This window comes from Canis aureus, chromosome 14, assembly GCF_053574225.1.
Source record: "Canis aureus isolate CA01 chromosome 14, VMU_Caureus_v.1.0, whole genome shotgun sequence".
NCBI lineage: Eukaryota > Metazoa > Chordata > Mammalia > Carnivora > Canidae > Canis > Canis aureus.
This window is the reverse complement of record NC_135624.1, coordinates 34,469,612-34,491,425: the sequence shown is the minus strand read 5'-3', so window position 1 is coordinate 34,491,425 and position 21,814 is coordinate 34,469,612. Positions and strand designations below refer to the sequence as shown.

Genomic DNA, 21,814 nt, shown 5'->3' with positions numbered 1-21,814 from the left:
CACCTGTTCCCTTCTTCACCTCGTGTGCATTTCATCCCCTCACATCCTTCCATTTTGCTCCAGCTCTTTCCTCTCCAGTTCCCTGGACAACTCGAGCGCGCTATAGGGTCCCCGAGTCCCTCACAAACTCCCCTCCAATGAGATCCTTCAACCCCCGCCCCCCGCGCCCCGCGCCCCGGCCAAGCCCTCGGACGCGGGCCGACGCGCACCCGCAAGCGCCCCTCGGGTCCCCTCGCGTCCCCGGGGGGCTTCAAGCCGCATCCGAGCGCCCCAGCCTGTGCGCCCCCCGCCCGCGCCGGCCCCCCAAGGGCGCATGGGCTCCCGCCCCCGCAGGCGCCCCACGTCGCCCCAGGTCCCCACCCAGCCGCCCCCAGCTCGCCCCCGGGGCCCCCGCCCGCCCCAGGTCGGCCCCCCGAGCGCCGCGCTTCCCTCCCCGCCCCCGCCCCCCGCGCACCCCAACGGCCCCGGGCGACGGTTGGGGCCGGCCGGCGTGCGCCCTCACCTTGGTTCACCAGCCGCAGAGCGTGCGTGAAGGAGGGGTCCAGGGAGTCCTTCTCCGCCATCAGCTCCGGCAGGTACTTCTCCTCCATGCTCGCCGGCCGCCGGGCCCCCGCACCCCCCGACCCCGCCCGCGCCCCAGCGGCGCGCAACCCGGGCCCGGCGCGGCGGCCGGGGCGCGGCGGAGCCAAGCCGGGAGGTCGGCCCGGAGGCGGCGGCAGGGGGACGCGCGGGCAAGGGGTGGGGGCCGGTCCCGGGTGGCCCCCGCCGCCCCGCAGCGGGCCGAGCAGCAGCGGCGCGGGCCCTGGGCGAGCCTGCAGCGCTCCCGGGCGAGCCCCGCTCCGCCGCCACCCGCTCGCCGCGCGCCGCCCCGCGCTCTCCCCGAGCCCGGCCCGCGCCCCGCCCGCCGCGCCTGCGCCTGCGCGCCCCGCCCCGCCCCCGCCCCCGCCCCGCCCCCGCCCCCGCCCCCGCCTCGGGGGGCCCCGCAAGGGCGTCCCGGCGCCTCCCGCGGTGCGCGCGCCCCGCTCCGGCCCCCCGGGCGCGATCGGGAAACTGAGGCCCGGGGGAGCGGGCGCGCGGCCCGCCCAAGGTCAGCCGCGGGGGTGCCCGGGGAGAGGTCGGGGAGGGCGGCCGGGGCTCGCCCCACGCGGCTCCCGGGACCCCCCTAACCCATCCCCGCTGTGCGCACCGAGCTGGGGGGCGCGCCCAGGTGCGGGACCGTCGCGCGACGGCGCGTGCCCTTCAGGGCGGCTTCGTCACCTGCTGGTCTCCCTCCCCTCCCACAACCCATAACCGCCGCGCCCGGGGAGGAGGACAGCCTGGCCCGAGCTCGTGGGGAGAGTCCCCCGTGGGGAGAGTCCCCCAGGGGCACGTGCGAGCCATAGCCTCTGCCCCTTACCCCCCTTCCCCTGCGCGCGTGGAGTAAATGCCCCCCAAGCCCCCCGCCCCCATCCCCCAGCAGGCCAAGGACTCTGAGCCTGTCCTGCCTCGCTGTCCTGGCCCCAGTGTCACCTTCCCCACCCCACCCCACCGCACCCCCACAGCTTTCCAAGACTTCCCCTGCACAGTGGTCAGTGCAGCATGCTCCCCCTCCCCACCCCTGCGCCAGGTCCCTCCCGGTTCACAGGTGTAATTCTGTAGGTTCATGACACCAGGAGCATCTCAGGGGCAGAGCTAGGGGCTGGGGGGACCTGGTGACTTTGGGACAAGTGTGAGGGCACCAGAGATGTTTCTTGAAGGAACAAACCGGGGGAAGGCCAACTGCCTGGAGCAGACCCTTCCTCTGGAGCGCAGGAAGTCCTCCACAGCCAGAGATGCTGAGAGTGGAAACCAAGGAGCACCAACCGGCTCTAAGTCCCAGCCCCCAGGACCCACTGCCCTCAAGCACAAGCACCCCATCTCCCTCCCCCGCCCCAGACTGCTGAGGCTCCCAGCTAAGTGCCATTCCAGAGTTCCCAGTAAGAATCTTCTTCATGGCTCTCTTCGGTCTGAACTCTCAAGAGGCAGTCAAATGATAGGTTAAGTGTGTGGCCTCTGGGACCCCACGGCCTGGATTTGCAATTATGGCTCTGCTGCTCACTAGCTATGACGCTTCTGTGCCTCAGTCTCCCCGTCTGTAAAGTAGAGACGAGAATGCAACCGATTTCATAACAGAGCCATGAGGGCAGCTCATAATGAAGTCCCCACAAACATCTCCAGCACATGGTGAGTGCTTATGGCTCTTCTCCTGGTCTTCCCAAATCTCTCCTTCCCCTCAGCTGCATCTCCCAAGAGCACTTAGCAAACACCACCCCGTGGGATCCTCACTGCAGGACACGCTGAGTGAAGGACCTGGGACCCCAGGGCTCAGTTTCTGCCCCCAGGGCCCAGAGTGGGGCTCCTGGGGCAGCGACACGGATAATTGCGGCATCCCCCATTCCCTACCCCCCCACCTCTGACTCTGTGGGACCTTGGCTAATTCACTAATGTGAGCTTCGGAGACCACATTTCCAAAACCAGGCACATGCCTGCAGCCCTGGAGGGCAGTTGGAAGGATTCGTGGGCCGGTGTTTTCTCCTATAGCATCGGAATGGAAGGCACACACCTCTAGCTTATGTTCCTGCACCACAGGGCCTACATTCCAGGGCGTGAGGCCCTGATGGCCACATGTGAAGGAGGAAGGGAGAAGGGGAGTTCTGGGATGTCAGTGAGCCCCAGGGGAGGAGAGTGAGGGGACCAGATACTGGACACTCCACTGCTCTCTCCCCACTTGGTCTTACAGTCTCCTTTCCACTCAGCCCCTTCGCCCCAGTAACAGGCCGCCCTTTGAGTAATCGCTGTTTTCATTAAGCATGAAGTGCCAGGCTCTTTCATTCACTGTTTTCAGTTTTCCCAGCAACCTGTAGGTTGCTGGGATACTATTAATCACCACTTGCAAATGAGGAAACTGAGGCTCAGAGCAGTTGGATACTTTGCCTAAGTCCCACGGGTGTCGGTAAGGCATCCTAGACTCATAGACCCTAGGGCGTCCTCCCTCCCTCCCCAGTTTTCCCCTCCCAGGTATCAGTGTGTGACACTGGTGACGGGCTCCAGCCCTCCTCCAGCAGCAGGGTTGGCAGAGAAGTCTCGCCGGCAGCTGGGGAGGAGGGCTGTACACCAGGAAGCTGACAGCCAAGGCACTGAATCTTCTGCTCCGGACCCTCCTTCTCTCAGAACCTTCCAAGAAAGCAGGTGCCCAGCACCATGAGTACCTACATGGGCTCCTCCAGGGAGGAAGGAGACGAATGTCTCTGTGAGATGCTCAGGAAATTGTTTCCACCCACCAACCTGGCCGAGCTGCTGGCTGTGGGGCCCGCTCTGCACCTTGCCGCAGACCCTGTAGGCCTTCATGAGACGGCCACTCCTGAGGGCACTAACCCTCAGATCCCTTTGATGATAAGAGGGTCTGATGTTGGGAGAGGTTCTGATTATTTTGCAAGCAGTTGCAGATAGTACTCAAACTCAGGTCTTCTGACTTTCAGGCCAGGGGTCTCTCCAGGCACACACCAGTATTTGCTGAGGACACGTCAAGTGCAGGGACCGCTCTGGGTACGGGGGACGAGCCGTGAACAAAACAGACTTCCACAAAGCCGCTCCAGGCTGGGGCACTGGGGGCCACCTCTTCCATCTGCATACTTTGCATCTGACCTGGAGTGGAGGCCCTCAGCTGTACTAAGAAACTCTGGTCCCCTTTTCTCCTGGCGCTTGTACATCTGGGATTCACCTCCCAGCCCCAGAGATAGAGAGGGGCACTCCTAAAACCGACCTCATCAAGTGTCACCATCCCCACGTCATCTCAGGAGCTGCCCTGCCTGCGGTTCCACAGCAAGCCCCGCTAGTTCCCACCACCCACCACCATGGCTGTCTCTCAGAACCCCCAGCTAGCTCCCACCTGCCCCCACGCTCCTGTTGGTGTAGACAAGTACCTCCTAGCCTCTCAGACATTGCCACAGCACCCACATGCATCAGAGGATACACAACAGCGGAGGGTTGTCATGTTTGTCACCAGTTGGCTGTTCCTACTGCAAGCATCCTATTCCTTTGGTTTAAAAAAGGTGAGCCCTATTCCAGATCCCCCAAGAATCTGCAGTGCCATGGGTGGGGAAGTTGAAATCTGGACCAAGAGCCAGAGAGGCCTCAGTTTCTCCTGCTTACGAGCTGTGTGATCTTGAGTCAGGTACCTGCTGTCTCTGGGCACCGGGAGAAGAAATCCAAACCTCCCAACGTGATGGCAAAGCAGAAGCAGAAGGCTCATCATGACTACTAAGTGACCGCGCTGACAGCTTTTGACTCTCCCTCCTCCCCACCCCACCAGCCCTGTCGCAGCTCCTGTGCACACAGCACGCCCTGGGGGCCGGTCGTCTGCGGACCCCTCTGCCTCCACAGCCCTCGCGCCGGGCTGGGCGGTCCGTGAGCAGCAAGCCTTTGACACCTGCTCCAGTCCATTCTCCCAAAACACAGCCTCTGACAGCACCACTTGCCAGCTACCTGAGACAAATGAGTTTGTCATGTAAGACAAGCACCAAAAGATGGCACAGCCTTACCTAGAAATCAGTCATTTATGTGTCAGGGAGAAAGGCACCAAGAATGTTTGCTCTGATGCCTGGCTCCAGATGGGAAATGCATTTTCAAACCCTGAGTAGACTAAAAAAGGCTTAAGACAGGGGGAGGAGGTCCCCAAAGTTGGGAGCCTCGCAAAGTTCAAAGGCCAGCCATAAATCAGGAATGCCTTCCCGGAGGGAGGACCAGCGAGTGCGCTGGTGGCTCCCCCCTGCTGTACTCCCTCCACCCGCGCCCCCCTCCTGCCTTCAGGGTGCAGAAATACTCAGCTGGCAGGAGCCACAGGGAGCAGCTAGCCCACCAGTCACAGGGTTTTAGAGGTGAAGACACAGTTGCCCAGAACATTTAAGTGACTCGAAGGTAGTAAGAGGAGAACTGGACACACACACACACACACACACACACGCACACACACGCCCATGCACACTCACTCTCCACCCATGTCTAAGGATAAATGGAATGGGACCTTTCAGCTCAGTCGCTCGCATCCTGAGGACAGTTATCTGTGTCTGTGCCCATGTTCCCCCAAAGTCAGTTCCCTCCTCTGGCTGTTGGGGATATGGAGACCCCAGGCCTTGTCCACACTCTCCCCTCCGCAGGCAGCGAGCCCTGCGGGCTGGGCCTTGCAGCCGCTGATAAAACCACAGCATCGCGCACCCGCCCCCTGGTGGCCAAGTGCGGAAGTGCATCCCCCTAAAAGTTGCTGTTGAACCAGGCTCCTAAGCCCTGGGGTCGGAGCTGGAGGCACCAAAAGGGAATCACACACAGGATTTAACTCCTTCCCGGGAAAGAGGAGAGCGAAGCATTTCCTTAGGTGAAAGAGACTGAAACAGAGAATGTAAAGAAACAGAGGAAAAGGAAGGGAGAAATGGAGAAGATGGAAGGAAGGGGAAGGAAGGACATAGGATATGGGAGGAGAGCACAAGGGAATAGGAAAGCTCACACGAGGGGTGTTTCTCTATGCTAGGCCTCCTTCCGTTTCAAAGATAAGCACTTGAGGCAACAGTCATGGAAAATAAGACTTGTCATGTCCAGGGTCAGCACGTCATGACCAGTCAAGGGGGTACAGACGGGCCTGGTCACCACCACTGGTTGGCTTTGTAATTGATTGACCCCATCGCTGCCTGGCTTTGTAATCCTTCCAAAAATCCAACTCTGTCTCTGTCTCTATTTCTGAGCTTGTAAAGGAGTAGCTGCTAGTTGTTGTTCTCGTCCTGTTTTATTGAGATTTGATGAGAACAATAAAGATTTGCAGAGAAAAACCCTGAAAAGTGCTCTGAGTTCTGGGGCATAACCATCACAGAAGTGTGTTTTATTGTTTCCCTCTGTGCGGCAGCAGCCTTCTATCCCAGGCTTTCTGGACTAAAAGGTGATATGTGATGTTGGGCTGCCAACGCACTTGCTATATTTCAACAATGCATCAAATTATCACAACCTCTGGTGCTCTGTAAGATGCTGTGATTTGAAAGCCGCCGTTGAAATGTAAAATATTATTGCCACAGCAGTAAAAAGATCCATGTCCATCTCCTAACCCACTCTTTCTTGTCAGCGTGCACAGAGTTGCCCACAAAACAATTCGAGCCACATTAGGCAGAAGACTTTACGATAAACCCGCACATGTCTGGGTTCGGCACAGGGATCAAACAAAGCATTTTTGGAAGTGTCAAGTCAGTGTCCCGTCAGCCCCTCAAGGGGGTGATGACATTTGTCGAGGCCACTGCAAAGCGAACACATCCAGGCCACACTTTAAAATGCCCGTATCAAAAAAAAATAATAATAATAAATAAAAATAAAATAAAATAAAATAAAATAAAATAAAATAAAATAAAATAAAATAAAATAAAAAAGTAAAATGCCCATATTTGCTTGGGCTTTTCTGTAGTTTAAAAAATGAAGAGCTGATCTTAACAAAAAATGGCTGTGGGAAGAAGAAGGGACATGAAGTTGAGGTTCTGTACTCGTGTCTGCTGAATTGCACGAGAAAACAACTCAAAACAGAAGTGAACTGTCATCCGGAACCCGTGGGCTTCCCCCCGAAGTGGCTCTATGGACTTTATTCTTTGGGTTCCGTCTAGCATGGTCCTGGCTTCCCCACACGCAACCTTCATCACTACCGTGTGGATTTGAACCGGCTGGGTATACACCTCAAAATCCTTTGCTTGCTGCTCATGGGAGAGCAGGGAAGGATGCCAGGTACACGCGGGCAATCTCGATTCACTGGAGCCAGCCTGGGATGGCAGCTGGTATGTGGGGGCCCGGGGGGACGTTCCAGCTTCCTCTGGCAAATCGTAGCCTGAGAATCCGTTCTCTCGAGGTTTCCTAGCCACACTCGCTGGTAGCAGCCCCGCAAAGCTACAGCAGCTTAGAGGTACGAACCACAGTGGCCTGTGCACAGGTCTACACCGCAAGTTGCCCTGGAGCCTGTGATGGTTGAGGCCACCAGTTGAGGGAGCAAACACAACGGAGGGCTTTGTATAAAGCTGCCTCTTTTGGCCTCTATCCACCCACTTATAAAACAAAGACAGCATCACTCCCCACAAACCGTTCCTTTAAGATCACTGTGAGGTAAATGTATATAAAGTGCTCCACACAGCGTCTGGCACCTGATGAGGACAATGGGTGGTGTAGACGTAAAGTTACACAGAAATACAAGGAGGGCCACATGGGCTATTTTAAATTTTCTAGTGGCCACATTAACAAGGTGAAAGGAGATCTGTAAAGTTCATTTTCATAAGGTAGTTTATTTAACCCCCTAAATCCAGATTACTATTTCAGCATGTTATCGATACCTTTATGATTTTATTTATTTATTCATGAGAGACACAGAGAGAGAGGCAGAGACACAGGCAGAAGGAGAAGCAGGCTCCCTGCAGGGAGCCCAACGTGGGACTCGATCCCGGGACTCCAGGATCACGCCTTGGGCCGAAGGCAGGCGCTAAACCTCTGAGCCACCCAGGGATCCCCAATACATTTATAATATTAACGAGGTATTTTACAATCCCTTTCTCCTAAGTTTTTGAAATCTGGTGTATACGTTGCGCCTCCAGCCCTTCCCAATCCAGATGCAAAAGGGTGAAAGTAAGATGCCGTCCTGCCAAAACTATAAAGATGCATTTCGTGGAAGAAGACCTTGCGCCGCTTCCATTTTTAAGATTCAAATTCATTTAAAATGGAATACCATTAGCACCAGTTCTTCACAAATACTAGCCCCAAATCAAGGGCTCATCAGCCCCAAGTGGGTAGTGGCTACGGTCCTGGGTGACGCAGATTAGAAGAGGTTTAAGGGGCACAAAACAGAAGGCCCAGCTGCCAGCGCTCAACCAAAGAGATGTGCCCTGGTCTCTCCCCACGTGGAGTCTGAGATCGGCCACCCAAGACTGATGTGACAGCTGGGAGCTATTATCAGTGTGCCGGGCCCCTTCCATTTTTCTGCATCACCCACCTTAGGGTGTCAGGATGGGATGTCCCCACCCCTCCCTGGACTTCTGCCCTCCTTCCAGGGAGGAAAAAGCAATATGATCATTAGCTGTTCAGTTGCATTAGAAGCCCCACGTCATGGCCCTTGCTTACGTATCCTTGGCCAGAACTGTCTCACACACAGCCGCCCTTATTTGCCCAGGACCGAGCTGGTAAATATAGTGTGTTTTACCCACGTACAAAAGTGGAGTTCCTCAGTAAGGAATAGGGACCAGGGGACTTTGGAGAGGCCCCCATCAGGGGCAACACCTGCCGTTATCATCTTTAATACTACCAACCTTCACAAAGAATCCTTAAAGGAATAAAATAAGAAGAGAGAGGGTAGGGATGTCTCTTCCTTTACCCCTTTAGGGTGGATGCAGTAGAAGCAAATGTTTTGAGCATCTGAGTGTGAACCAAGTATATGGCAAGGCTCGCAGAGGAAAAGGAAGGGTGGCACAGAAGCCACTGCCCCACGCTTCTGGCAAGAAATACTTGGGCTCAGTTCAAGCGGAGGGCTGCTGGGTGTAGCGGTTACAGATGTGGTCTACAGAGCCAGCTTCTCTCTGGCTGTGTGACCTTGAGCTGCCTGATGTCTTGTGCTTGTTTTCTCCATCGTAGAAACGGGATTACCGTGGCACCTACCTCATCAGAGTATTAAGAGGATGGAGTTAGCGAATATTTGAATGTGCTTAAAACAGGACCGGGCACATACTATGCACATCATCAACGTTCTTTAAATAGAATCATCTCAGCTCTGTAAACAAGTTTTGGTTAATTGATCTCAGGGTTCAGTACGGGTCCTGAGACCCTGTTCTCCCTCAGGGGCTGAGAGCAAATCAAAACTGTGTCTGTCTGTCCAGGAATAAAAGAAAAAAAAATGATCAAGTCAGCAAAATCAAGAGGTCCATCCACTGGCATAAAAGTCACTGAGATCCACTGTTCGGCTTTCTGGGTTTTTTGTTTGTTCGTTTGTTTTTTTGGGTCTTACGGACAAAACAAAGCTCTACCAATATTCTCAACCACCAACGAAGGACTTAGTGGACTGGAAATGACTTCCTACCTCCTCCCTGACTAGCTTGGATGTGTGACGTGGCCAAGATCTGCGGCCTTCCTCTGAGCCTCCATTGCCCCATCTGTGAAATGGGGCCGCTAACTTGTGCGTCAAACATCCCTTCAAGCACACAGGAGTTTCTCAGGGAATGCAAGTGGTTTCCTTCCACCTTCTGTCTTTGAAAGTCTGCAAACCATGAGAAAAGTTTGGGAGAGAACTAGTTTGGGAGACTGAATTTTACAGACAGGCTCAGTTACTCGAGCATGAACAAATTTGAAGCCAAGCGCACAGCAGGGTTTGTTTGTTTAACTAAGCCGTGCGCAGGGGAGCTCCTTGCCTGCTCTGATCCGAAGGCTCTGTGTGGTTTTGCTCTGACTGTTTTGCTTTGGGCTCATACCTCAGAGGCGTGGTGGGAAGACCATGGGTGCAGACCTTGGAGCTCAACCTGCCAACTCCTTTAACAAGCGACAACTTGGGGGCAACCCCTGTGGCCCAGTGGTTTAGCACCACCCTCAGCCCAGGGCGTGATCCTGGAGACCCAGAATCGAGACCCACATTGTGCTCCTTGCATGGAGCCTCTTCTCCTTCTCCTTGTCTCTGCCTCTCTCTCTCTCTCTGTCTCTCATGAATAAATAAATAAAATCTTAAAAAAAAAAAAAAAAAGCAACAACTCGGGATCCCTGGGTGGCTCAGCAGTTAAAGGTGCCTGCCTTCAGCTCAGGGTGTGGTCCTGGAGTCCCAGGATCGAGTCCCACACTGTGCTCCCTGCATGGAGCCTACTTCTCCCTCTGCCTGTGTCTCTGCCTCTCTCTCTCTCCCTCTGTGTCTCTCATGAATAAATAAATAAGACCTTAAAAACAAAAAAAAAAGTGACAACTTCTCTTTCTTTTCTATCATTAAAGGGTCTTTTCATTTCTGAGAAGTCAAGACCACAGGCTTAACTTCTATAAGCCTCAGTTTCCTTAATTGTAAGTATTGACCTGCCTTACAGACACATTGAGGTCGATGAACCAATATCACGTTCATAAATGGCCTGGCACACGGTGGGGGCTTGGTGAATGAATGGTCATCGCTATAGTAAGTGCATATGCCCCTTGATAGAAAATTAGGCTTCTCGTCAAATCAAGCAGGCTCCATAAAGTGGGCGAAGAAAAAAAAATCTACAGAAATTACTGCTTTCACTGGTGATTTATTTTCTAGATTTCTTGAACTACAGAGCGGAATAGAACATTACACTCCAAAGAAATGATGCCACCTCTGCTGAAGAAGCTGTCAGGTTTTAATGGCATGAGGACAATTTACTTCAAGTCAGGTCCAAGTAGCTGCTCGATGCTGGAGAAGTTGCTTCCAAGCAGATCTTTAAAAATTGGCTGAGGATCTGGGGCTCCGTGCAGAGCAGTTAACTCACTGAGTAGTTTCTGCAAGACGTCAAGTTGGCTCTCGTAACAGGCCCCTCGAATTAGCCCAAGAGCCCTTATGACAAACACGGCTCTGATTAAAAGATTAATGTGGTCGTATGCTGCACTTGCTTCTTTGCCTTTCATAAAAGTTATCTGTCCTTTCAAAATAGCTTTTATTTTACTCTTCTTCCTCCCCACCCCCAAAGCCCAGAATCTTGTCCTCCTTCAGTGTTCTCTCTCATCGAGTGTCCTCTCCATTATTCCAGAGGCCCGGAGGCCACTGCCCTCTCCTTCAGCCCCACACGATGACTCTCTGAGCAGTTCCTGTGGACTTCCTCTCCTGAATGTCCCCAGAGTCCCCCGCTTCTCCATCCATCCCTGCCCTGCACTCTCCACAGAAGCCTCCTGCCCTCTAGCCTTGAACCTGTCCCTCACTTGCTCTGCCGCCCAGGCTGATCTTTACCCGTTTGAGTCTGGTCATTTCTTTCTGGCTGAAAACCTGGCAGTGGTCTCCACTGCTGTTGGTTCTGATGAAGACCAAAATCCTTTATACAGCCACACGGAAAGGCCTGTGTGATTTGGCCCTGCCTACTTTTCGAGTGTCTTCTCACTCCAGCTACAATGATCTATGGGTTTGGGGGAATGTACATGAATTCATTGAATAGATGCTCCATAACTTACAATGGCTTCCTTTTGCTGCAAACATCCCTCTGACTCTGACTGTTAACCCATGTCCCATCCTCCCCTCTGACTCTGACTGTTAACCCGTGTCTCATCCTCTCCTCTGACTCTAATTGTTAACCTGTGTCCCATCCTCCCCTCTGACTCTGACTCTGTTAACCCATGTCCCATCCTCCCCTCTGACTTTGATGTTAACCTGTGTCCCATCCTCCCCTCTGACTCTGTTAACCCATGTCCTATCCTCCCCTCTGACTCTGACTCTGTTAACCTATGTCCCACCCTCCCCTCTGACTCTGTTGACCCACATCCCTTCCTTTCCTTTCCTCTTCTTTGTACCCACAGCCCAAAAGCTCTTCTGTGGCTGGCCTCTCCCAGTGGGGGCTGCAAAGGAGGTATGGTTCACGTTCTGTTCCCCCCACCAGAACATCCTGGTGGAGGACTAAAACAGATCCAACCAACACTCCATAGCCTCAGTCTATCAGAGCATCACATGCACATACGCACACATACACACACACACAATGCTCCCCAGACTATCACAGCCAAGCCAGTGCCTGGACACTCAACAAGCTCTTGGTAAATCAGTGTGGCCAGAGATAGAGCAGCTGTTTCTGAGAACACATCTCCCCACCAGTTCATAACACTTTTGTGTTCCTTTTCCTTCATCTCTTTATTGATCAGTGTTTATTGAGTATATACAATCACGTGTCAGTTACAGTTTCAGGCTTTGGAACAGGGATCCTGCCTTCGAAAAGTATAGAGTCTAGTGTAGGAGACAGATATGCTACTTGCTAGCTCTATGACCTTAAGGAAGTCACTTATACTCCTTGTGCCCCAGTTCTGTTTTACCTATGAACTGACAACATGAACATCCCTCTTGCAGCACTGTTTTTTTTTAAAGATTTTATTTATTTATTCATGAGAGACACACACAGAGAGAGAGAGAGAGGCAGAGACACAGGCAGAGGGAGAAGCAGGCTCCATGCAGGGAGCCTGACATGGGATTCAATCCCAGGACCCCAGGATCACACCCTGGGCCAAAGGCAGCACTATACTGCAGAGCCACCTGGGCTGCCCTCGCAGCACTGTTATGGACTGAAAGTATCATATGTCCATTGCTGACTTCATAAGGCTGACATGAGCTATAATGAGATAGTACAAGAAAAGTGTTTAGAAGAGTATTGGGGTAGTGTCTTCACTATATAACAGTTTTGTGTTATTGTTATTATGTGAACAAAGACATGTAGAACTGCAAGTTGTACCAGTTCTCTGAAGGAGAGGAGATGGAGCCATGAGGAAGAATGACAGGGGGATCTCATCTAGGTGGAGCAATCAGGGAGGCCCCTTGACAGGGGTAACTGTTAAGATGTGAAGGAGTCAGCTGTGAGAATTAGCAGAGCCAGAGGGCTTGGGTCTGGGATGTAACAGAACCAATATGGCACACAGATCTGGTTCAAATGTCTTCTCTTTAGCTCCACATGGTGTGTCCTCAGGCAAGCCTCATCACCTCTTTGAGACTCGGTTTTAGTGATAAGGTCATGAAGGTGATAGTAACAAAGAAAACAATGTCAGTGTGGTAGATTTTAAGTAACAGAACTCACATAGGTCGCAAGCAGGGAGTCTTACACATGGTAGGCATTTAATAAATGCTGGTTGCATCTGCTCCCCAAGCCAATCTTCCTCCAAAACGAACGATTGCCTTCTTGGGACCATTCACATAACCAGTAAGTCGGACTTGGAAGTCATGCCAATCTAACTGCAGACCCTGGGTCTTTCCCCCTTCACCACTCTGTTAAAGCTCAGACCACTGCAACAGCTAACACGTGGCTGGAACAGCAATTCTAACTCAGGCCTTTTTCATGAATTCTCTCTTGTGTCTATGAAGAGGATTCCATGCTTTCCCCCCATCTTACAGGGGAGAGGGGACCTGAGGATGTAGCAGTTTGAAGCTCTGTCCAGCTTGAAGCTCTGTCCAGTAGGCTGTCCAGAGCGTCTTCAGCCTGTTTTCCATGCCCCTGCCCTGTGCATAGACTTCCTTCCAGGGAGCAGACGTGGAAGGGGGTATTCTCTTGCGTTCTCAGGCTCTCTCCATTCATTAGGCTGAATCCCACTCTTGATTACTGTTCCCCTCTTTAAGGAGGTTCTGGTTTGCTTGAGGCTACAGTGATCTGAGCAGCACTGGAAAAATCGGGGCCTTGGCTGTGTTTAGTCCTACACGTCTTCTTGTTTACTTGTGACAGATTCATCTTTCCAAAGGGCTGAAATGGTGCCTGCCTCTCTCTCTTCCTTGCCTGCATCTCCTGTTATCCACTGCGTAGGTCCGGGGACCTGCTAAATCAGCAAGTCTTGACAACACTAGATGAGGGGGTGGAGAGCAAGGAGAGAAGAATTGTCTCCATGATTCCAAAGGAGTGAATGGCACTATTTCTTCATAGCTGGAAGTAGTGCTGGATAATCTCTCAATTAAAACAGTACCTTTTCTGGGATCCCTGGGTGGCGCAGCGGTTTAGCGCCTGCCTTTGACCCAGGGCGCGATCCTGGAGACCCGGGATCAAATCCCACATCGGGCTCCCGGTGCATGGAGCCTGCTTCTCTCTGCCTATGTCTCCGCCTCTCTCTCTCTCTCTCTCAATGTGTGACTATCATAAATAAATAAAAATTAAAAAAAAAAACAGTACCTTTTCTGAGGAAGACACATTTCCTGAAATAAGAGTTAGGACACATTTCTGAGAATGGAGGACGAAGAGGCCACAACTTTGGGCTGTTAGGATTGGGTTGGTGGGGAGTAGTTGGAATTAGCATTTTGGGCGGTATCTACCAAAGGCTAATGTTGTTGCCATTTCACAGATTTAGAAATTGAGGCCAAAGCTCATTCAGCTTCTAAGCCACTGGAGGCTTTGAACGAAATGGTGAAACCCTTTCCCCCCTGAGAATCATCACTTCGTGTGCTCACACCTGGTCTTGCCAGGTCCAGTGTAAGCCTTCTGTGGCCCATATAATTGATCATTTGAGCTTCGGTGTGTGTAAGACCATGATTTCTCATCACATTCCAGAGCCCAGCCCAGACTCTGACCTCCCTGTGAAAGCATCCATTTCATGATGAAATTGTCTACTTGTCCTTGGCACCCCGGAGAGTGGGCTGCATTACTGTCTGTTTCATGTTTGTGCTCCAGCATCTGGGATAGCCACGTTCTCCTGCTCTTGTCCTACATTCCAAAGGATCACTTTTCCTGTTCCCCAACCCACACCATGGCCTCCTCCTTCCCTGGATCTTCCCACTCATACTGGAGAACTCACCTTGACAACATGCCCTTCCAGCATGAGGTTCCCCTCTGCTGGGCCCCCAGAGCTCTGGCTTCCTTATGGTATGGTGACCTCTTCCAAACACTCATTCGTCACCCCCACCAGCCTGTTTTCCCAGAGCCCTGGGACCATAGGTGATCAATAAATGTTAGCTGGGTAGATGAACAAAATGACTCATCATTTTTGTAGCCATGAGTTTGTGATAAGTCTTTCCATGTTAATCTGTTAAAAAAAATTTTTTTTAAACATGAGTTTAACATGTGCCACTTAAGCCATCTGCATACATTATATTTGATATATTATTCTGGACTGATATGCTCTGAGATGTAGTTGTTTCAGGAAAACTCCTTTTGGATAACTAGTTTTAGCATACAGGCAAAAAAAAAAAAAAAAGCCTATAGCTAGTATCTAGAAAATTTTAAGGAAGTGAAGGTGGAGAGAGCTTCATATATAGGGCATTCTTTTCCTGTACTCATGAGAAGTGTCAAGTTTCTCAGCTAAAAGTTTGAAAGTGTGTTAAATTACTTAATTTTTACATGTCAGGTCCAGAAGACCAATTATTTTTTTAAAAAATGAAATCTACATCCATTTTAGTAACTGAATTCCATAGGAGTCCAAATCTTGTTTTTTTTCTCCTGTAACTGGTATTCAGGAAATCCATGTTATAATGTCTACCTCCACGATGATCAGAGTCTGTTTCAGTCCTTTATTCATTCATCCATTCAGCAAATCATTGGATCACTCTCTGTTAAGCACTAAGGAGCTCCAGGGGGATGGCCCCAGTCTCCAGCAGCTACATTCTCTGCTCCTCCTCTAGGGAAAACAAATCTTACACCAATAAGGTCGCATGTCAAGATGGAAACTACACTTGTGATAAGTGCTCTGAATGAGGAACAGCGGGTGACCCACTGAAATCAGGTGGTCAGAAAAGTGACAGCTAGAGGGAGATCACTCTGTCCTGCATCCTCATTCTGCAGATGAGGAGATGGAGACCTGAGCATTTTGACTTTCAGGGAAGGTCAGGGACAGAGATAAGGTAGATGAAGGTATACTCTTCCCAAAGCCCAAGATTTCCCCACTAGTCACAGCCTTACTTAATTGGTTCATCTTCACAAACACAGAATAAGGCTAGGTTATTTCTGAGAATCTTTCTACCTCCAGCAGTCTGTGATCTTATTTGATTAAATCCACTCACATAGATGCCTTTGAATATTTCCTTTCTTTCTGGTCTCGTTATGAACCATTGGCGAAAACCAATCATGGTGATTCCATTGGGGGAATTATTTTCATACCCATGCTCTTTCTTTTTTTTATGTTTTCTCATAATATCTAAAAACGGCTTTTTTCTCACACAACATAATTTTACTCTGAAATGGAACTTTGCGCTAGCAGGTACAGACACAAAACAATTGATTGAAGATTAACAAGGGTGAAATTTGGGGGAAGGAAAGATATAGCCAGATCATCCATACTTATTTTAATATCTATGTAATCAGAATCTATATGCAAAAGACATTTTCTGAAATAGTCTAAAATAATCTCTGTTTCATCAGATGGTAGTGTCAATAGAACAAAGTCTCATCCCAGAGTAAGTTCTCTTCAATCTGCAATTAATTAAGCAAAGGGACAAATTATACTTAAAGATCTGTTGAAAGGATAGGAACACCATTATTTTTCTAATACAAAGTGCTTTTCCCATAATGCATCTGACCCCTCTTTTTTCCCTCTATAATACTTGATTGCAAAGAAATTCTTAAAATAGGCAGAGTCCTCATTATAGAAGTCTAGTTGTCTCTGGAATATGTCTGAAATCCCCAAATACTGTCTTCTCCATTTCTCCACAAGCTGTTCTCTGAGCTTTCACCATGCTGGTTCCATTCTTTCTAAGGCTTTGTTTTAAATTGGGCAGAAATTCCCTGGTAGAGGTAACTCACATTTTCCTCCATTTCTCCCTTCCTTTGATCCTCCACCCCCTCTCCACTTTCCCCAAATATCAAAACACTTCAGCAGAGTGCTGAAGTGGAGTTTGGGACACCACTGGCATCTTTGCACGGAGCTGACAAAGCACCCGCAGACTCCGGACAATTCCAGGGCCCCTGCTGGTCTAGACAACAGGACAGCCATGGCGGGTGGGTCTTCTTTGTCTCTTCACAGTGTGTAGAACAGCATCTGATGCCCTCTGGTTGCTCAAACAGTGAATAGAACTGAATTAAAACTAGACTTGCCAGCTGAGGATCATGGAATTTGAATCAGGTTCTACTGTGCTAAGATGGCTTATGGGGAAATATTTATTCAAGTGGGAATAAGGCTTTTCTTTTCATGGTGTGAAAACAGGTGTTGGGCAGATACGGATTCAAATCCAAATTTTTCTTCATAGCAGTGGTGGGACCTTGGACAAATCATCTCACTCACATGGCCTCGGGGTCTTCATCTTAAAATAGGGATAATCATACTCCATTGGATTGCTGAGCAAATAAGAGGTGAGTTCATCAGGTCTCCTGGGGGGTCTGATGCATAGTAGGTGCCCCCTTCGTGTCCATAAGCATCAACAGCATCATCACCTCCACCACCTGGAGGGTGTGTTGTGAGTCATGACTTGAGGATTGGCATTGTTCTCAAATACAAACTTGCTGAATAATCAAAATTCCACCAGCTAATGTGTTAAGCACCTGCTCTACCCACACAGGTTTGCTGTTATGTAGGATTCAAGAAAAAACTAAGACGGGGCTCTCACCATCAGGGAAGTAACTATTATGTTTGAATAGGTCATTTAATCCATCTCATTACTTGGTAACAAACTGGGCCAGCTGTGAACTCCCCTGGATGCAAATGGAAAGAAGAGTTTAAACAGTTTATTCCAACAACCTGCCTTGTCTGCCTGGATCACTGGAGAAGAAATAAGAACATTTTTTTCTTTGTCTACATGGCCCACTGCCAAATTAGATAGGGCAAGAAACCCAACAATCAGTTTTCCATTTCCTTACAGATTTAAAATCTACCATCAGAGTGATGCACCTTTGGGTGGAATATTGGATGAACTAGGAATCAAAGCTGTCTGCAAATTCCCTATGTTTATGAATGCATACTAAAAAAATGAATGAGTGAACATGCAGTGTACATAATTCTGGACTTTACTACTAACCATGTCCATTGGTATCACTCATTCAAGCACACGTTCAGCTAACATCAATTGAGCACTTGCTATGCATCAGGCATCATGCAAGGTACCTAACCCAAGTATGGCAGATCCATACACCAAACCTGTAAGGTGGTTACCATGATTCCCATTGTCCAGATGAGGAAACTGAGGGTCAAGGGGGTAAAATGATTTAACTGTGCTTCTTCCATTATAAGGGTCGGAGCCCAGTTCCAATTCCCAACAGTACTCATGTAAACAATAATTACCATATTTATTAAGAAGCTCAAGGGAATTCCAAATTATACCTCCTGCAGTTTTCCACATTTCATTTCATTTCAGCCTGTTGCAAGGCTCAAAGACCTTTCCTATCCTACGTCACACCCAACCGGACAAAAAAAATCATGTTGCTTTTACCTTCAAATTCAATGCAGAATTGACCACTTCTCGTGACCCTTCTTCAGACTGTAGGTGGGTTCCTATGGGTCTCCAGACTGCTCTGGCCGCTGTCACCCTGGCTGGTGGCAGGCAGCTACGGTCTCTGGAGTCGGTACTCTCCTACCCCTGGCATTTGCTCAGGCAGGTGTTATTCACACCTACCGGTAGTTTTCACTTTATGACATACTGTATGGTTTAGGTGTGGCTTTTGCCTCTGAGTGCCTTTCCTCTCCCTCCAGAATGAGGTCATCAATCTTCTCGATTCTCTGATGTATTATTCCCAGTGCCAGCTGCATAGTATGTGCTCAGCAAACACGTGTCAAATAAAAGAATAAAGGTTGGATTTGGGTGTTATTCAATGGCATCAAAATGACAAAATGGCCAAGGAATGCAGGGACATCTGAATCTAGGCCAGCCGTAGACTTCTTTCCCAGTGAGGTCTGTAGGAAGATATGTACGTAAGAAACAATGCAAGGCAAAAATTAGTGTAATATTTTATTGCCAGCTGACCTGGACACTGACCCCCAAAGGAACATTCTAGAATGCTGAGCTAGACCAATGGCCTCAAGTGGGGGCCTAAGAGGCCTTCTACCTCTTCATCTTCAAGCCAGGTTTCCAGTCTTAGCCCCTTTGACCATACCTGGAAGTCAAAGAAAGAGAGTGTCTTAGTATTTCTGCTGTGAGTATAAGAGAAGAGAGGGCAACAGAATCCCAAACAATAAGGAGAGGGGATCACACCCATGTCCTGATATTTAGGGTGCAATAAATCAGCAACCTGGAATCTGACCAGTCCAATTAGTGTAGCTTCTTCCTGGAAAGAGGGTGGGGCATATCAGAGCACCCTGCCCTTTGTCATGTCTTGGACATCAGGCTGTACATACACAGTCATTACTGCTTCTTTACATGCTATCGACCTATATGCATGTTCCTGAGTGACCACACTACTGCAGTGTACATACAGCCTGGTCACCCAGATGCCCCAGGTGCCCCACAGCCCTGTGGAAGGACTGGATGCAAAACAATTGTGCTAACACCAGACCTAGTTCCCTTCCAGGCCCTTGACCTGGGATTGTGCCAGTAGCTTCAGACTGAACACATGAACTTCAGTCTAGCTGCCTCAGACAAGGCGACTGGCTACAGTGCTGCTCCAGGAGCTTTGGTATATAGAAAATGACCCCAAACTTATTTTTTTTAATTTTATTTATTTATTCATGAGAGACACAGAACACGAGAGAGAGAGGCAGAGACACAGGCAGAGGGAGAAGCAGGCTTCATGCAGGGAGCCTGACGTGGGACTCGATCCGGGACCCAGGGATCACAACCTGGGCTGAAGGTGGCGCTAAACTGCAGAGCCACCCGGGCTGCCCATGAGCCCAAACTTATAATTTTATTTCATGACTCTGTGGATTGGCCAGGCTCTGGTGTATAGATCTTTCTGGGGTCTCTCCTATAGGCAGAGTCGGATGTCAGCTGGGGCGGCAGACACCTAAAGGCTGGACATCCAGGATGGCTCACTAACGTGGCTGTCAGATGATGGTGGATGTTAGGCAGCACCTCCTCTGCGACTGACAAGTGAAGCACTGGCACGTGGCTTCTCCACTTGGCTTTAGCTTCTCCATCAGGGTGGCTTATTCCAACAGTGAGCATGCCAAGAATGAGCATCCTAAAGAGGTCCAAGTGGAGCTTAAAGGCTTCTTAGAATCTAGCCACAGAAGTTCTAGAATATCACATGTGCTGCATCTTGTGACTGAAACAAGTCACTCAGGCCAAGCAGATTCAGGAAGATGGGTGGTAATCCGCACCTCTTGATGTGAGAAGCTGCATGCACACACAGGGAGGGATGGGATTGACAGGGGCCCATCTTAGAAACTGTCTATCCCAGGTGTCCTCCCTGGAATGATCAAAGAAAGCAGGCAGGGTGCCCTTGCATAGGAACCAAGGAGACAGACTGGGTCCTAAGATACAGGAGGAGAGGCAGCATTGGAGTTCTGAGGTTTCTTATTAAATTTTTAGAAAGAATTTATCTATTTGAGACAGAGAGCGCAAGAGAGAGAGAGAGCGAGAAAGCATGAGCAGAGGGAGGGGCTGAAGGAGAGGCAGACTCCTCGCTGAGAAGGGAGCCCAATGCAGGACTCCATCCCAGGACCCCGAGATCGTGACCTAAGCCAAAGGCAGATGCTTAACCAACTGAGCCACCCAGGCACCCCTGGAGATTCAAGTTTTTAAGTGAAAACATCTTAGCCTCCAAGTGAAGGCAGCAGATCAAAGTAGGGCACAGAGGGGAGTGGCCTGGAGTTGAAGGTACTGGGTACATGGGGAGACAGAGGGATAATCAGGCTCCCAAGCCTCCAGGCCAGCTGCCTTAGGCTTCCTTCCCATCAGTTGGTAAAATGATAAGAGATAGATTCAAACAAATGCAAGAGTCTCCAACAAGAGCTTGATACTGAAATGTTCATCCTGCACAGAACATTAGGGGGGGCTCTTATAGGGCTGAAGAATAAGAGTTTTCTGTTGGTGGAATCCAGTTAGCATACACCCCTCAAGGCAAAGGAAGTACACTAATTTGATCAGTGTAGATAACCCAAAAGAAAAAAAAAAAAGATTTAATTAGAAGGGAAATCTGATCAAGCAGCCCCATATCCTCGGTGGGCCTCCATCACGCATACTGGTGCTCCCAATTGGGGTACTCAACAGTGTGCTGGGCAGGACACAGCAAAACACAGATGTCCTGCTAGGGTAGGAGTTGTGTCTGATAGTAACATATCTAACATTGTTATTAGCTTAAAACACACACACACAGTGAGATCCTTTGGTCTAGTGAGCAAACTTTGACTTGCTCAGATAAAAGTTGAAATTTCGAAGACATTCCCCACTTTGGAGGGTGGCCTGGTCCTGAGCCAGAAGATTGCCCTTAAGAGGGATTTCAGGGGGCACGTTTGGGAGGTGCCTCTCTCAGTGGGTGGGGCCCTGGCTGCTGCCTCCCCCTCAACCAGCTAACCCAGTTTAACAAACATTTCAGGGCTGGCTGGAGGCAGCACTGCAAAGTGGTTACAAACAGAGCTGCTCCCTTCCCTAGTGGGGTGACCTAGGGTGACCTATTACCAGCTGATCTGACACCTCTGAACCTCAGCTTTGTTTTCATCTTTCCTTAGTCTGGGGTTAGCAGCAGCTCCTGCTTGACAGGCTGTAGTGAAGGCTGAATAGTAATTAGATCGATAAATACAAATAATAGTTATTATTATATTCTAGGAAAATAACATTATGCTCTGAGCCTTTGCATGTGTTGGTCTTCATGGCCCAGAGTCAGTCTCTGCATCATATCCCTGGGGAAGAATTCTGTGACCTCCACCTGCCTACCTTGTCTCCCCCAAGGACATTCAGGACAGGGATTCTTTCCTCTGGGCGACCCCAGTCCTTGGGCTTTCATAGCACCTGCAGAACTCAGAACAGTAATTACTTAACACACGCACACACACACACACACACACACACACACTCAATTATCTTGAGCCCTGAGCTTCAGGATGCAGGGGACTCTGTCTTTGAGAGTCAGTGCAGCATAATGGCGAAGAAGCTTAGGAACCACACTACCTGAGTTCTAATCTTGCCTCTGCCTCTTTTTAGCCCTTTGACCTTGGGCAAGTTACTTAACCTGTGCCTCGGTTTCCTCACTCATAAGGATGGAGACAAGACAATGGTAGCAACAGCACTGTGCTAGACTGGGGCAGCCTGGGTCACATTCTACTGGGGTCCTCTGCCCCCTGTCAGACT

General features: G+C 50.2%; 1 protein-coding gene and 1 long non-coding RNA gene across 9 annotated transcripts in view; one reads left to right on the top strand and one right to left on the bottom strand.

Annotated features, from left to right (window-relative positions):
- Nucleotides 1–659, bottom strand: part of KHDRBS3 (KH RNA binding domain containing, signal transduction associated 3) — a 185,657-nt gene extending 184,998 nt beyond the window's left edge. For 5 of the 8 annotated variants that reach the window (XM_077847354.1, XM_077847348.1, XM_077847350.1 and 2 more), the window contains exon 1: nt 503–659. In XM_077847354.1, coding sequence (XP_077703480.1) covers nt 503–590 — 88 coding nt within the window. In that variant the 5' untranslated portion in view covers nt 591–659. The remainder of the gene's footprint in view (nt 1–502) is intronic. The other 3 variants (XM_077847353.1, XM_077847358.1, XM_077847357.1) reach the window with 1 other exon arrangement.
- On the top strand, nt 436–10,602 carry LOC144283360 (uncharacterized). Its single transcript, XR_013351889.1, has 3 exons — nt 436–575; nt 9,988–10,053; nt 10,286–10,602. It is a non-coding gene; the product is annotated as an uncharacterized LOC144283360 (long non-coding RNA).
- Nucleotides 10,603–21,814: the final 11,212 nt, after the last annotated feature.